We start from the raw sequence: 13,311 nt of genomic DNA on the forward strand, positions 1-13,311 counted from the left end.
TCTTAGTTTCTTTAAAATTTTTTCACAGCAGTCATCCACTATGAAAAATGGAGTATGCAGACTAGAAGAAGATCCATCCATGACCTGTGTGCACATCACTGTATTGCTCCTCCTTCTTGTGTTATGACTTTGGTGTCCTTGCATCTGTCAGTAACTTCTTTGCATGAAAGAAAATTTTCCCTAAGATGGTTCCCCTAAACTGTTCTTGGGATCTCCAGAGGCTTCCAGGACTTCTTTTCCTGCAAAGGACATCTAAGCATGAAACTCCAGATTTGCATTCTTGTATTCATAAGATATTTTTCATTTCTGCTTAGGTCTGATTTCAGTAGAACTGATGAAAAACATTTTTGAAAAAGATTTTTTTCTGTGTCGTTGGGACTTCCATTACACAGAAGTGTGGAGATTTTAAGTTGTCTGCCTGGACTGCAACAGAGCCTTTAATACTGTCTCCCATGTTATTCTCCTGTAAAAGCTGACAGGTCACAGCTTGGGCAGGTGCCCTCTTCCCTGGGTTGAAAACCTAACTGGCTGTCCAGGCCCAGAATGTGGTGGTGAATGATGCTGCATCCAGCTGACATCTAGTCACTAGTGGTGCTCCCAGAGCTCTGTGTTAGGCTCAGTCCTGTTCAATATCTTCATATCATCTCCTGTTCAATATCTTTATTGATAATTTGGGAGAGGTACTGGAGTGTAAAGTGGTAATTTGTGGGTGGTGCCAGGTTGGATGCATGTTGATCTGCTGAAGGGCAGGCAGGCTCTGCAGAGGAATCCGGACAAGATGGATTGATAATGTGAGGCCAACTGTGACGTTCAACCAGGCCAAGCACCAAGTCCTGCCCTTCGGTTACAGCACCCTCATGCACCACCACAGGCTGGGGACAGAGTGGCTGGAAAGTGGCCCAGGCAAAAGGTGCTGCTTGACAGCCACCTAAACCTGAGCCAGAGTGTGGCCAGGTGGCCAAGAAAGCCAAGGGCATCCTGGCCTGTGCCAAGAATAGTGGTCAGCAGAACCAGGGAAGTGATTGCCCCCCTGTGCTTGACCCTGGTGATGCTGCTTCTGGAGTTCTATTTCCAATCTGGGCTCCTCACGTGCAGAAAGACAATGAGGTGCTGGAATGCGTCCAGAAAAGGCCAGCAGAGCTGATGGAGGGCCCAGAGGCTAAGTCCCGTGAGGAGCTGCTGAGGGTGGGGGTATTTAGCCTGCAGAAAAGGAGGCTCAGGGGAGGCCTTATTGCTCTCCACTATTGCCTGAAAGGAGGTCATAGTAAGGTGGGGGCTGGCTTCTTCTCTGAGGCAACCAGCAACAGGATGAGAGGACATAATCCCAAACTGCACCAGGGGAGCTTCATGGTGGACATCAGAAAGAATTTCTTCACGGATGGGGTTGTTAAACATTGGAAGAGACTGCCTAGTGGGGTGGTGGAGTCAGTTTCCCCAGAGGCATTCAAGAAAAAGCTGGATGTGGCACAGAATGCCATGATCTAGTTTACATAGTGGTGATCAGTCAAAGGTTGACTTCACTTGTCCTGAAAGTCTTTTCCAACTTAAATTATTCTGTGAAAGAACATAGACATTGGTTTACATCATGGTTCTATGTTTTGTATTTGTGACCAGAACAGTGCTGATAATGCGTATTTTAGCTACTGCTGAGCTATGCTTACAGAGCTCCAAGGCATTCTCAGTTACTCACACTGCCATCTCATTCAAAGAGCCTGATCAGGGACAAGAGGCTCAAAAGAGGCACAGCTGGGACAACAGGTTCCAGCTGGTCAGAGATAACCTGTGGCATTTAACAGTGCGCTCTGAACTAAAGCTGGGGAGGTTATTGCCAAAGTGTTGATGGGAGAGTGGCTGGGCATTAAGTCTGCTTGTGGGACATGCTGAGTAATTGCCTATGGCTCACTTAATTGTGTTTTACTTATTTTCTTTGCCTTTATTTATTGAACTGCTTTTATCTAAAATGATAAGTTTTTCTCTCATCTGTTCTTTCAGTTCTCCCACCAATCCCAATAGGAAGGAGGAAACAAGTGACTGGGTGGGAGCCAGCTGTCTGCCAGGGTCAATATCTCAGCCTTTTAAAAATGTACTAGCTCTCAGGAGTTTAGTAACTAATAGCTTTGGAAAGCTTCTTTATGGCAACAGATATCTCAAGCATTATTCCTGCAAGCTGAGTTTCAGTGATAAATTGACCAAGGAATCTTTTGTAGTATAAGCTACATTTTGCATACATAGTAGACACATTCTGGTATAAGGGTCCTACAGTCCAGGGAAATATTCAAACATGGAGCTGTTGCAGAGTTGCTGATCTCACAGTTGCTGTGCTGGTCCATTTGTCTTTGTAAGCATCATATAAGCATAATGTAACTGTCAGGGCAATGGAGGTGGAAGTAAAAAAAAGTAGAAAACCAACTTTACTCCTTTGATTCCTTTAACTAATATAATTTCAGGTATTACATGCAACAACAGCAGATACATTTGTCAGAGGAAATTGTGGTGTCTACAGATATATAAGACACTTCAAATACATAGGAAACTATCTATCTCCAAACCAGGTGAAGGACCCCTGAAACCTAAGAAATCAACTTGGCAGCTATAAGAACAAATAGATGAAAATCTTAAACCCAGTAAATCACATCACTTGGTTTCTTCATGCTCAATTAGGTTGCAGTATCAAGTCTTCTAATTCACAAAGCAAACATCTACCATAGGCAAGAATAATGTGGAAGAAAACATTCTTGCTTCTCATTGAAATTTTCCTGCCTCTCACTGGCTTAAATGTTGTTAGCTAGTTTGTGCAGGGTTGCTAAGGAACTGCAGTCCAAAGTTTTACTCCTGGCTTTGTTTACAGAAGTTATATGGTGATTTGCTTACAGAACAAATAAAATTGTGTACAATATAAATATTTGTTCTGAAAGTTTTTATTAAGATGTGGCTATTCTAGTAGAGGTGTTTCCTTTAGTCTCAGATTTGCAGTTCAAGCTTTTGGTATCTCTTCATTAGAATGAGAATGGAAGTCTCTTCTTACATCCAAAAAGTATTACTTTTTGAATACTTTAGATGTTATAGTAAAAGTGATGAAATTAATGCAAGTGCAAAATCAAATTTGTGTGTTTTAGTTAATCAGTTTTTCAAAAAACAGATGACAAACTGCTTCACGTGTATCCATCTCAACCAAAGCTTTCTTACTGCACAAATATCATAGTGCAGCCAGTATATAGTAACCTTTCCCAAATATGAGTGTTCACTATAGGTGGTACCTTTGGAATTTTCAGCAGCAACTTTCTAACAAGCTTTATTCATTGTGTCCAAGAGTTTGTTTCCTAAGGATATCTTGGGTAAATATGGGTGCACTTTCCTTGGAATACAAATATATGGCATAGCCAAAATAATAATTCTGTTATGTTCCAGTTCATACTCTAAAGGTGTCAAAGACTATTGAAAATTTTAATAGATCATTGACTTTGGATAGCCATATTCAGAAACACTGATAACAGTTCATTAGTGAAAGAGGATATAAACCAGAAGATTAAATTAATAGGAACCATTCATAAAGCATACTAAGAGTTTCTGATTTGTGTAAATGAACATTGGGAGTGACACTAACTTGGTTTGCAATCTGAGGCCTTGTTCCCAAATTAGGATTAATTTTAGACTCAAAGACAAAACATGAAACTATGTTCATTATCCATATCTTTTTGTGAAGAATTACTGTGAGGCATCATTTTTCAAATCTCATCCTGAATATACATATATCAGGCATATTCATTTTTCATATTTCATTTTCATTTTTCGTATTTCATTTTTGAGATGAACAAGGGTAAATTAAAGTGAAGTAAAATATTGTTAAAATAGTATAAGAAGCTGTCTGCAAAGATTTTTTCTCATTTAATACACTTTCTTTACTTACATGAGAGTTTTTGTCAAGTCTTTCAAGAAAACTCTTAGAGGGGCAGCTGTATACCCACCTTTCTGCCTTATTCTCCCCAAAGAAGCAAGGTATTTGTTTTTTGTGGAAATACTGTGGATTTCAGCTAGAGAGACCTGAAGTCCTGAATGATCCAATATAGGTTACTTTACTGCTGTCATCTTCTGGCAGTATTAATATGTGAGAGAGGGCTGGTATCCCAAAGAAGGAGAAAGTGGTACTGAGAAAGTGGTTTATTCTGTTTGTTATTTTTAGCAGTTGCCTTGGGAAGTTTCAAGGATACCTTTATTGGGCAAGAGTATAGTATCACCCTGCTGTTATTCAAAGTTAAGTAAGTAATGTTATTAGGATACTGCAAGGTCTTCAGTTCTAGGACTGTGTTCTAGTCACTGAGGCTATTGTAAACTCAGGATTAGGAACAGAGAATTTAAACTTTTTGTTGAAGCAGTAATCCCAAGTATAAGGAATTAGCTAAATTAACTATTTTTAAAAAGTACTTCCATTTTTTTCTTTGTATAAAAACCATTCCTGACTTTGTCCTTTTTCCCTCATTAAGATGCATAATGTAGTTGTTCCCCTTACCATTTTGCTAGCCAAGATTTGAACTTGGGCTTTTTTTGGTCTTTTTTTTGGTATGTCATGAGCAAAGTGATAAAGCTATCTAATCTCAGAGATTAAAAGTGAGAAAAGTGTAGACAGGTATTCAGTTCTTACCAAGTGTTTGTGCTAGAGAATCACAGGATTAACTAGGTTAAAAGACCATCAAGTCCAACCTATGATCCATCACCAACTTGTCATGGTGGCACTGAGTGCCACATCCAGTCTTTTCTTAAACACTTCCAGGGGCAGTGACTCCACCACCTCCCAGGGCAGCCAATTCCAATGCCTATCACTTCTTCTACGAAGAAATTCTTCCTAACGTCCAGCCTAAACCCTTCCTGGTGCATCTCAAGACTCTGTCTTCTTGCTGTTGCCTGGGAGAAGAAACCAACCTGATCTGCTACATCCTCCTTTCAGGGAGTTGTAGAGAGTGATAATGTCTCCCCTGAGCCTCCTTTTCTTCTCTATTCTTTAAGCTGTACAAAAAGAGACTGACAGAATTGCTTATAACATCCTTGTTCTAGGATTTTCCACCCTTTCTACAGCCTCTCAACTAACCTGGTTGAGAGGTTATAAAAAGAACTGGCATTTAGTTATAAAAAGAACTTTTTGCTTATGTGGCAGGGGAATCTTGAAGTCTAAGAAGCCTCATATGCTTCTATTTCAAAAGCAGACAAAGTAGTGCTTTTCATTAGGTATATCTAGGTAGTCATATACTCTTCCAAGGTAATACTAGCCATGATGTTACTGTTGAGCAGGTTTAATTCCAGAACACAGGAACTGATCTGTGCAAGTTTTACTTGCGATTTGCTTTAGTGACTTAAGAGCAAGAGTTGGATTGCCCACCTTGAGAAGGTTACTGTACAGTTAGTATGAAAGTCAGAATGAGAAAAAAAGCTCAGCTGAAATTTTTGCTGTCTTGGTGAATGAACTGTTGTATTTCTTCCCATCAGTGGTTTTTTTCCTTCCTGAAAAGAGGCTGGATAAAAATTTGGTCTTGGATTAAAGTATATTACAACATCAGTAATTTTTTTTTTAATTTTCCATACATTAGACTCTCTACTTGGCTAAATATAAATTATTTACTGGTTTTGTTTGATATTTTTATTCTACATCTTATTTCATTGGCTCCATCAGACAATCTATTCATTGTTTGTTTTGAAAATAAAGAAAAAAGGCATATTTGTTTTATATGCTCAGTTAATATTCCCACTCACAAAAATAACACTGTAGAAGGCTAATGAAAGTGTAGAGGCATATTCCTTTCCTAGGCTTGCATCAGAACTTCACACTTGTGACAAATTAACTGCTAATAGCGAACAAATGCTGAGAGAGTGGCAAGTCAGCATTGCTGCTACCCATGCTGTTAAGTTTAAAATTTGCTTGTCTGACGTGTGAAGTGTTCCATGTGTTTGTTTTAATGCTGTCATCTTTGATTTTGTGAGAAATAGATGAGATATTTTCAAGTTGTTCTAAAAGCAACTTCCCATAATCATGCAAAAAGTCATTAGCCCTGGGGACGTTGACTGGAGATCTTCCAGTTCTGTGCTGTAACCACATTACAACACCGTGATGCTGAGAAACAGTATCCTGCCTGTGATGACACCCAGGTCTTTGGCATTTTTCTTGATATCTCACATTGAAGATTTGTGTAACTTGTTTTTCATATTTACTCTGTCATCTTTCTCCACTGTTAGTATCCAAATATCTCTCCTTTGGGAAGTAGTTTTATTATTACTGTTTTTTAGCTGTAGCAGATTATGTTCTGAAGGCAAAATATTGATATTTTGCCTGTCTGTGCTTTTAATGTGTGACAGTTCCTTTTTATGTCCTTACTCAGATGTACCTAGAAAATAATCTCAACATCATGTCAATTTGGAAAGTGTTTTCCACCCTCCAGATTATTAGAGAACATTTATAGATGAACAGCTCTAAAATAATATTTTTTCAGTGCTATGTAAGACATAAGTCTGGGATGCAATAAAGTGCATTTCTAATGGTTACTGTTAAAACTTTTTTTTTTCTCCAGCCCCAATATGTTATTACATTGTAACCCTTCAGATACCACACTTCTTGTTGAGGATTATATTGCAGTTTAGGAGACAACTTTAAAAACATTTGAATATTTAAGTGAAGAAGAGTTTTGCGAAAAATAAATTCCAGCTCAGGAATTTTCCTACAAATACCAATAGATGCCCAAATTTCTATTCTCTCTCTTTCAATAGGACTGAAGTTGTTATAACATTTAAAATTCCTTTATTCCTATAATTTTCAATCTCCACCAACCACATAACTTTGTTCATGTTAGAGGTTACATCCCTGGGATTCTGCTCTAATTTATAATAATGACTAAGTTGGATGTTTATTTCTTGCTACTAATGTACTGTCTTTATGCGTAGGAAGTTTCTCTCTCTGAGAAAAAGGGCATCCCAAGAGGGCACGTTAAAGCACATACAACTGTACTCTAGAAATGTAGAAATACCTGCAGACATCAGCTTAGTGCATATAATTCATTAATAAATCATTCCCTGCCTGGTGAAAGGCATATGGCTAAACTGCAGCTTCCCAGACAGAGACTGCATTGCCCAGAAATCCCTCATAGGTACCAAGTTTGGGAAGATGTCACGGCAGGAAGGTCTTTCAGTAGAGAAAGTGAGCAGAACTGATGTTGCGCACATTACTTGGCCATGGGGTAACCAGCATGTTAGATGATACAGTGGAAATGTAATCTTTTTGACAGGGTCTGTTGGATGTAGCTACCAAAACTAGCAGGTATCCGTATATTCCATCTGGGGCCAAGGAGAAATTCCAGCTATTTGTTCCATTCTTTTCCATGCATGGCTTTTACCTATTCACTTTCTCTACCAAAAGACTTTCCTCCATCCTTCCCAAACTTGGTACTTATGAGGGATTTGTTGGCAATGCAGTCTCTGTCTGGGAAGTTACAGTTTAGCCACACACCTTTTACCAGGCAGGTAATGATTTCTTAATGAATTATATGCACTAAGCTGATGTCTGTAGGTATTTCTGCATTTCTAAAGTATAATTGCATGTGCTTTAATGTTTGAGTGATAATACCTCAAAACTTGCATGTGACACCTAACAAAACCATAATAAAAAGAAGGAATATAACATCTTGTAAAACTTCTTAAGACAGGTCTTTTCATTTCAGTATTAAGACATTCTTAAAAGGCATTACTTCAAACACAGAGCTAGAAGACTATTTGGAAATACTTTAAAATAAAGAGGGATCTTTTCAAAACTTGTTTTCCTATGTGATTTTTGAATTATTTACTTCAGGCTTTTCAAATTAATTCTATAAATGGGTAAGACATTTATTTGCCGATAAAGGAAGCAGTTTTTTTTTCAAATTAAGCCGAATTAGGCTTTAAAATTAGTCTTCATATGAAAAATAAACTTCAAATTTAGTCTTGAAACATTCTCTGGTCAAGTTTGGCAACCAAATAATGGATTGTGACAGATCAATAGGAAATTAGTTTAGATATTATTATTGTGAAATCTTGAGCCAGCTTTAGAATTAATCAGTTTCAACTTTTCAGTTTGATTTCATGAATAAATTACACTTTTCTCATAGGTTATGTATATATTGCCTTTCAAATAAACTGAATTATGGTCTTTGACATTTTAGCAGTTTAGCATTGATCATTTATATTGCTTATTTTTTTGTTTCGTCTCTTTTTTCCTAGTCCTATTGGTTGTTCTTGATTTATATTAATCCATTCCAAACAAGTCATCTTAGTGTCTCCCATCTAAGTGTCTTAAAAGAGTAAGGGCAAAAACTTAATAAAAAAGAAATAAGGAATAACTCTATGCAAACAAGCTGTACCAAAGGAAAGCAGCAGTGATTCTTGTCTGTAATATGAGCATCAACTTTAATTAAAAAGCACATGTGTTCTCCAAATGTGTGTGCAAGCAAGTCTGTCAACCACCACCAGGAGAAGAGTGTCTGTGTACACAGCTGATCTCAGCCTCCTCTGAAGTGCTTGCTGTGTAGTTTTTTATTTCTCCTTTTGATTTAAACGTCTTTCTTTTTGGCTACTCAAGCCTTACATTATCTTTCTGTCTATGTCCTATCAAGTTCCCATCTCTTTTGCTGTGTGGGCTGGAACTCTTATATCTCCTCTTCATAACACCTCTCTGAAGTTCCCTGCCTGCTCCATCTTGCTTGTGTCACATTTCTGCAATGGAGCTGCTATCTGCCCAAGGATGAAGGCATGACTTATTAGTAGAAAACACCCTGTGAAATCCATGTTAAAGGCAAAACCTGCAAATCATAAGGACAGCTTTCCTACCGTGGGTACAATATGGATGGCCACTGTCACCTTGTAGAGTGCATGGAGCAGGGCTAGGCAGAACATCCCACTGTGGCTTTGCACAGTGGGGAAGGGGCTGAGCAGCCACTGAGCATTTCTTGTTTTCCTTCAGCAGCTTCTTGACATAGAACACTTGCAGCTTAGCTCTGCTTCCAGGCACAGAGCATACCACTGATGTGACGGGTACTTCTGACATTTTTACTGCTCCCAGAGAGGCAAGTAGGCTTGCAGGGTTGGCCCAAGGTAGGACCAAGATGTGCCTTGGCTTTGAGCATACCTGGCATACACTCTTAGCCTCACCTGTAATCACCAGTGTGTGCATTGGTGCAACCTCATCTTCCTCATGCCATATTGTGCATGGTAGAGGTTGGATGAACATACACATACCAACAATAGGAGTGGTTGTTAGAGAATTCTGGACAAACATTTTATTTAAATGTAAGATTTTGTTCAAAATTGAGAACCAATATCTAAGACTCCTTACTGTTGCTGTGAATTACGTATCATTGCTGTATGTCTTTATAACAAACTGTGTTTCCAGTAGGGATGAAGAGTTTAAAGTGTTGCTGATAATATTAAAACATGTTCAGAGGAATATTGTAACATGGGTATACATTACTGTGAGGGGTTAAATAGTGCGATACGTAATGAGTAGTTGTTCATTTAGCACCTGAGGATAAGCAAAATCATAGCCTTTAATCCCAATGGTTTGTGCTTACTTGGAAAAATGTTTGTCTGACTGCAGGCATGGAACCCGTTGTGCTGGAGAAGTGGCAGCCACGGCAAACAACTCACACTGCACAGTAGGAATCGCCTTTAATGCCAAGATTGGAGGTATGTGAAACAATCTCCCACAGGAAAAAAAGTGTAACCCAAAAGCCGTTTGTGCTAAATGGTACATTCAGACATTTCTCAACAAGAGAAGGAGATTTGTATGAACAAGCCTCACTGTGTGAGCTGTAAAGCTCAGTTTAGAGTGGTCGTTCAGTACTAAAGGGGTTTGTCTGTGGTGGCCCTTCTGCAGTGCTCTCTGGAGCACTGCCTCCCAGTACACATTAAAAAATAGGTCAAACTTTTGATGAAAACATGACCCCAGAATTAGGACACTGGGGTTTTCTCACAGATTCAGAGCTCTTAAGCCATGAACTTTGACAAACCATAAGTAAAGGTACAGATCAGTTACATTGCCTTACATATTGATCCCAAATGAAAAACTCTCAAAACATAATGCTTTTTTTTTTTTGTCTGTGGCTGGTGAGAATTTTCTTTTGATCCCTATGGGTGGTAAGATTATTGCCTGAAAAATCAATGTATGATCACATATTTTTGTTCATTCAGCCAAGAAGTTTCAAGTATTTTCTGTGAATTCTTTGTCATTGGCGGTTGAATTAATGTCTTTAGCGTAGTTTTATGACAATGATTATCAAGATGTCATCTGCATGTCTCCTGGGATGTAGCTTGCCTGTTACAGATTGTAATACTTCTAGTGAAGTTTATTCTGAACTTTTTATAAAGTCATGGGATTGGTATATTGGCTTTCAGCTGAAAGTCTCATAGCTCAAACTCAGTAATTGTTGCCTTTTGAAACAGAGCCTAAAATAGACCCCATCTGTAAAAATAGAAACATGTTTACCTATTTGTACACCAGAGGACAGTTCAAATATACAAGCGGACAGAATTGAGACCATCTTTTCATTATTAAAAATACTGCTTCTATTCTCTGCTGGATCAGTACAAGTTTGATCCAAATCTCATGTCAGCACAGATACATTTCAAATTACCCAAAGCACACAACTTCATCCTCACATCAGCTTTCTGTTTTCCTGCTGGGTAAATAAAATTAGGGTAGATAATCCCAGATCCAGGATAGGGTTACAATGATGTAGAAAAAACAATTCCCTTGAGGTGAAGAGCCTTCCTGCACAAAACTATCCTGTCAGAGTAGTTTGGAAAATCAGAACTGCTCAAGTAAGGAAGTTTGTGACAGATGAACAGGTTGTCTCATGTGAACATGGCATTTAACTGTGAACCAGCAGTTATGATATCAGGTCTGTTGTGTTGTCAAACCAAAGTCAGAAGAGAGTTGGTGTACTGATGGAAATAAGAGATGCCTTCTGGAGAAGTTTCATTTTTGGGTAGAATAGTCACACAACCTGCAACAACTTTGACATGGCTTTGAAAAATTCTCCAGAATAACAGTGACTTCTTCATAGTTTATTAATTATTAAGCATTTTATTTAAGCATTATTAATTATTAAGCATGCAATAATAATAAATATCCTCCAGGCATATTAGCTGACTCACAGTCTTTTCTAAATATAGTGTAAAAACTGATTCAGATGGACACAGTACACAGGTAACAGAAACAGTAAAGCCTAGATACTTGTGCCTTTTTATTATTTATTCCTAAAAGAAAGCTGGAAATTAGTAACAGTATATAAAACCTCACTTGAGGTGCCACCTTTTAAAAGGATCAGCATTTGGAAATGACTTCAGGAAGCTCAACAAATAATCTGCAGAAAATCAGAGTTAAGAGGAAGTTCCAGGGAAGATAGGTTAAGCTTCCTCTTCCACTAAGTGAATATGTTTGAGATCTTTGCTGCTGCTGACCTCTACTTGGCATGCCTCATTCCTTTCCTTCAGAGCTGCCATAACTACTCGTGTGAATATACTGTGGTTGTGTCAGCTCACTTGTTTCCCAGGGATTTAAGGGCCCTCCTGGGGTATTTTTGGAGAAGACGCTAGAGTTGAGGTAAAGCAATTACATTCTTATATAGAGGAGCACCTGCTGACAATGATGTTGGATTTGCTCCACCAAGATAAGTATCTTTTGCTTCAAACCAGAAAGCATTTCTGAACACATAAGGGATACTAATGTATCAAGCAGAAGGGAAAAAAATCTGTCCCATCAATATGTCATAACATACTGGCAGTTGAACAAATCCAGTTAATGATGTTTCTGGTGCTGAGTTGTTAACAAGATATCCATTAATAATGCTAATTTTCTTCTAAATAGCGTACTTTTGTACTCCTTGTCTCATTTCCAAATATTTAAGAACACCTGATGACCAAGTTTCTAGGAAAGTCTGAGCCTTCTTTTAAAATGGCGTAAATGAAGTTGTAACTTATAGAAAAGAAAATTTTAGTAAAATTGCAGTCTGAGTCTTTAGTTTTTTTTACAGGTTATGACAAGTTTCTTATAAAAAATTATACAGGTTTCTGTGCAGCAAAGCTACAGATCCCTCTCACTAAAAGACAAACCAGTTCACCAAAGGGATGGATTTTTTTTTAGATTTTAACTCTGAAATAATCACGCAAAACAAATTACCACATACAGAACTTGTGAGATTTTTTATAGGAAGGCTTGGTTAGTTTGCTGTTATTATTGCAAACTGATTGTGGAAGTTGTAAAACATCTGTGGGGATTTGGGTGCTTAGTTACTTGGCTGGGCTCAAGTCCTGATGGGAAAACAGTTACACTGAATTATGGCACAACAGATGTATATTGTCTTCAGATGACAAGGATTAGTTCAGCTGTTTCTTTAAGTTTAAGTCAGTTGAATAAAAACAAGCATTTTAAAAGAAAACTTCTTTCAGCTCAGTTTTGAATGTTTCCTATGATTCATTGAAAATTTGTTCTGAGTAAAAAGCCAATTACATTTTGCAATTACTGCAAATGTTAGAAAAAGTTTATAGGGCTCTGAAGTCTTGGAACAATCTGCAAACACAGTCTGCTAATTGCCTTTTGGATAGCTTTTGTTGTGCTATCACCACATGCCAAACGCAGTTTGGCGGATGTATGATCAGCAGACTTAACCACGGCAGACTTTGGGGGGCGGGAATAGAAAGGCAGGGAGGAAGGAAGGAGTATTATTTTCAGTGCAAATATCCAGTGAGATGTCTGTTGTTCAGAGTAGTCTTGCACAGAATTACAGTCATTTCTGTTGGATAAGGCCATGGTCATCAAGTCCAAATTTGACTGATCACCACCACTTCGTAAACTAGATCACAGCACTAAGTGCCGTGTCCTGTTGTTTCTTGAACACTTGCAGGGATGGTGACTCCACCACTTCCCTGAGCAATCTGCTCCACTGCTTAAACAACCCCATCCGTGAAGAAATTCTTTCTGATGTCCACCATGAAGCTCCCCTGGTGCAGTTTGGGATTATGTCCTCTCATCCTGTTGCTGGTTGCCTCAGAGAAGAAGCCAGCCCCCACCTTACTATGACCTCCTTTCAGGCAATAGTGGAGAGCAATAAGGCCTCCCCTGAGCCTCCTTTTCTGCAGGCTAAATACCCCCACCCTCAGCAGCTCCTCACGGGACTTAGCCTCTGGGCCCTCCATCAGCTCTGCTGGCCTTTTCTGGACGCATTCCAGCACCTCATTGTCTTTCTGCACGTGAGGAGCCCAGATTGGAAATAGAACTCCAGAAGCAGCATCACCAGGGTCAAG

The 13,311-nt window shown here is 38.7% G+C and overlaps 1 protein-coding gene across 2 annotated transcripts in view; it reads left to right on the plus strand.

Annotated features, from left to right (window-relative positions):
* Nucleotides 1–13,311, plus strand: part of PCSK5 (proprotein convertase subtilisin/kexin type 5) — a 222,349-nt gene that overhangs the window by 77,123 nt on the left and 131,915 nt on the right. For both annotated transcript variants that reach the window (XM_074533214.1, XM_074533213.1), the window contains exon 6: nucleotides 9,605–9,693. In XM_074533214.1, the coding sequence (XP_074389315.1) occupies nucleotides 9,605–9,693 (89 nt within the window). The remainder of the gene's footprint in view (nucleotides 1–9,604; nucleotides 9,694–13,311) is intronic.

The sequence above is a fragment of the Zonotrichia albicollis genome, chromosome Z, assembly GCF_047830755.1.
Source record: "Zonotrichia albicollis isolate bZonAlb1 chromosome Z, bZonAlb1.hap1, whole genome shotgun sequence".
Taxonomy (NCBI): Eukaryota; Metazoa; Chordata; class Aves; order Passeriformes; family Passerellidae; genus Zonotrichia; species Zonotrichia albicollis.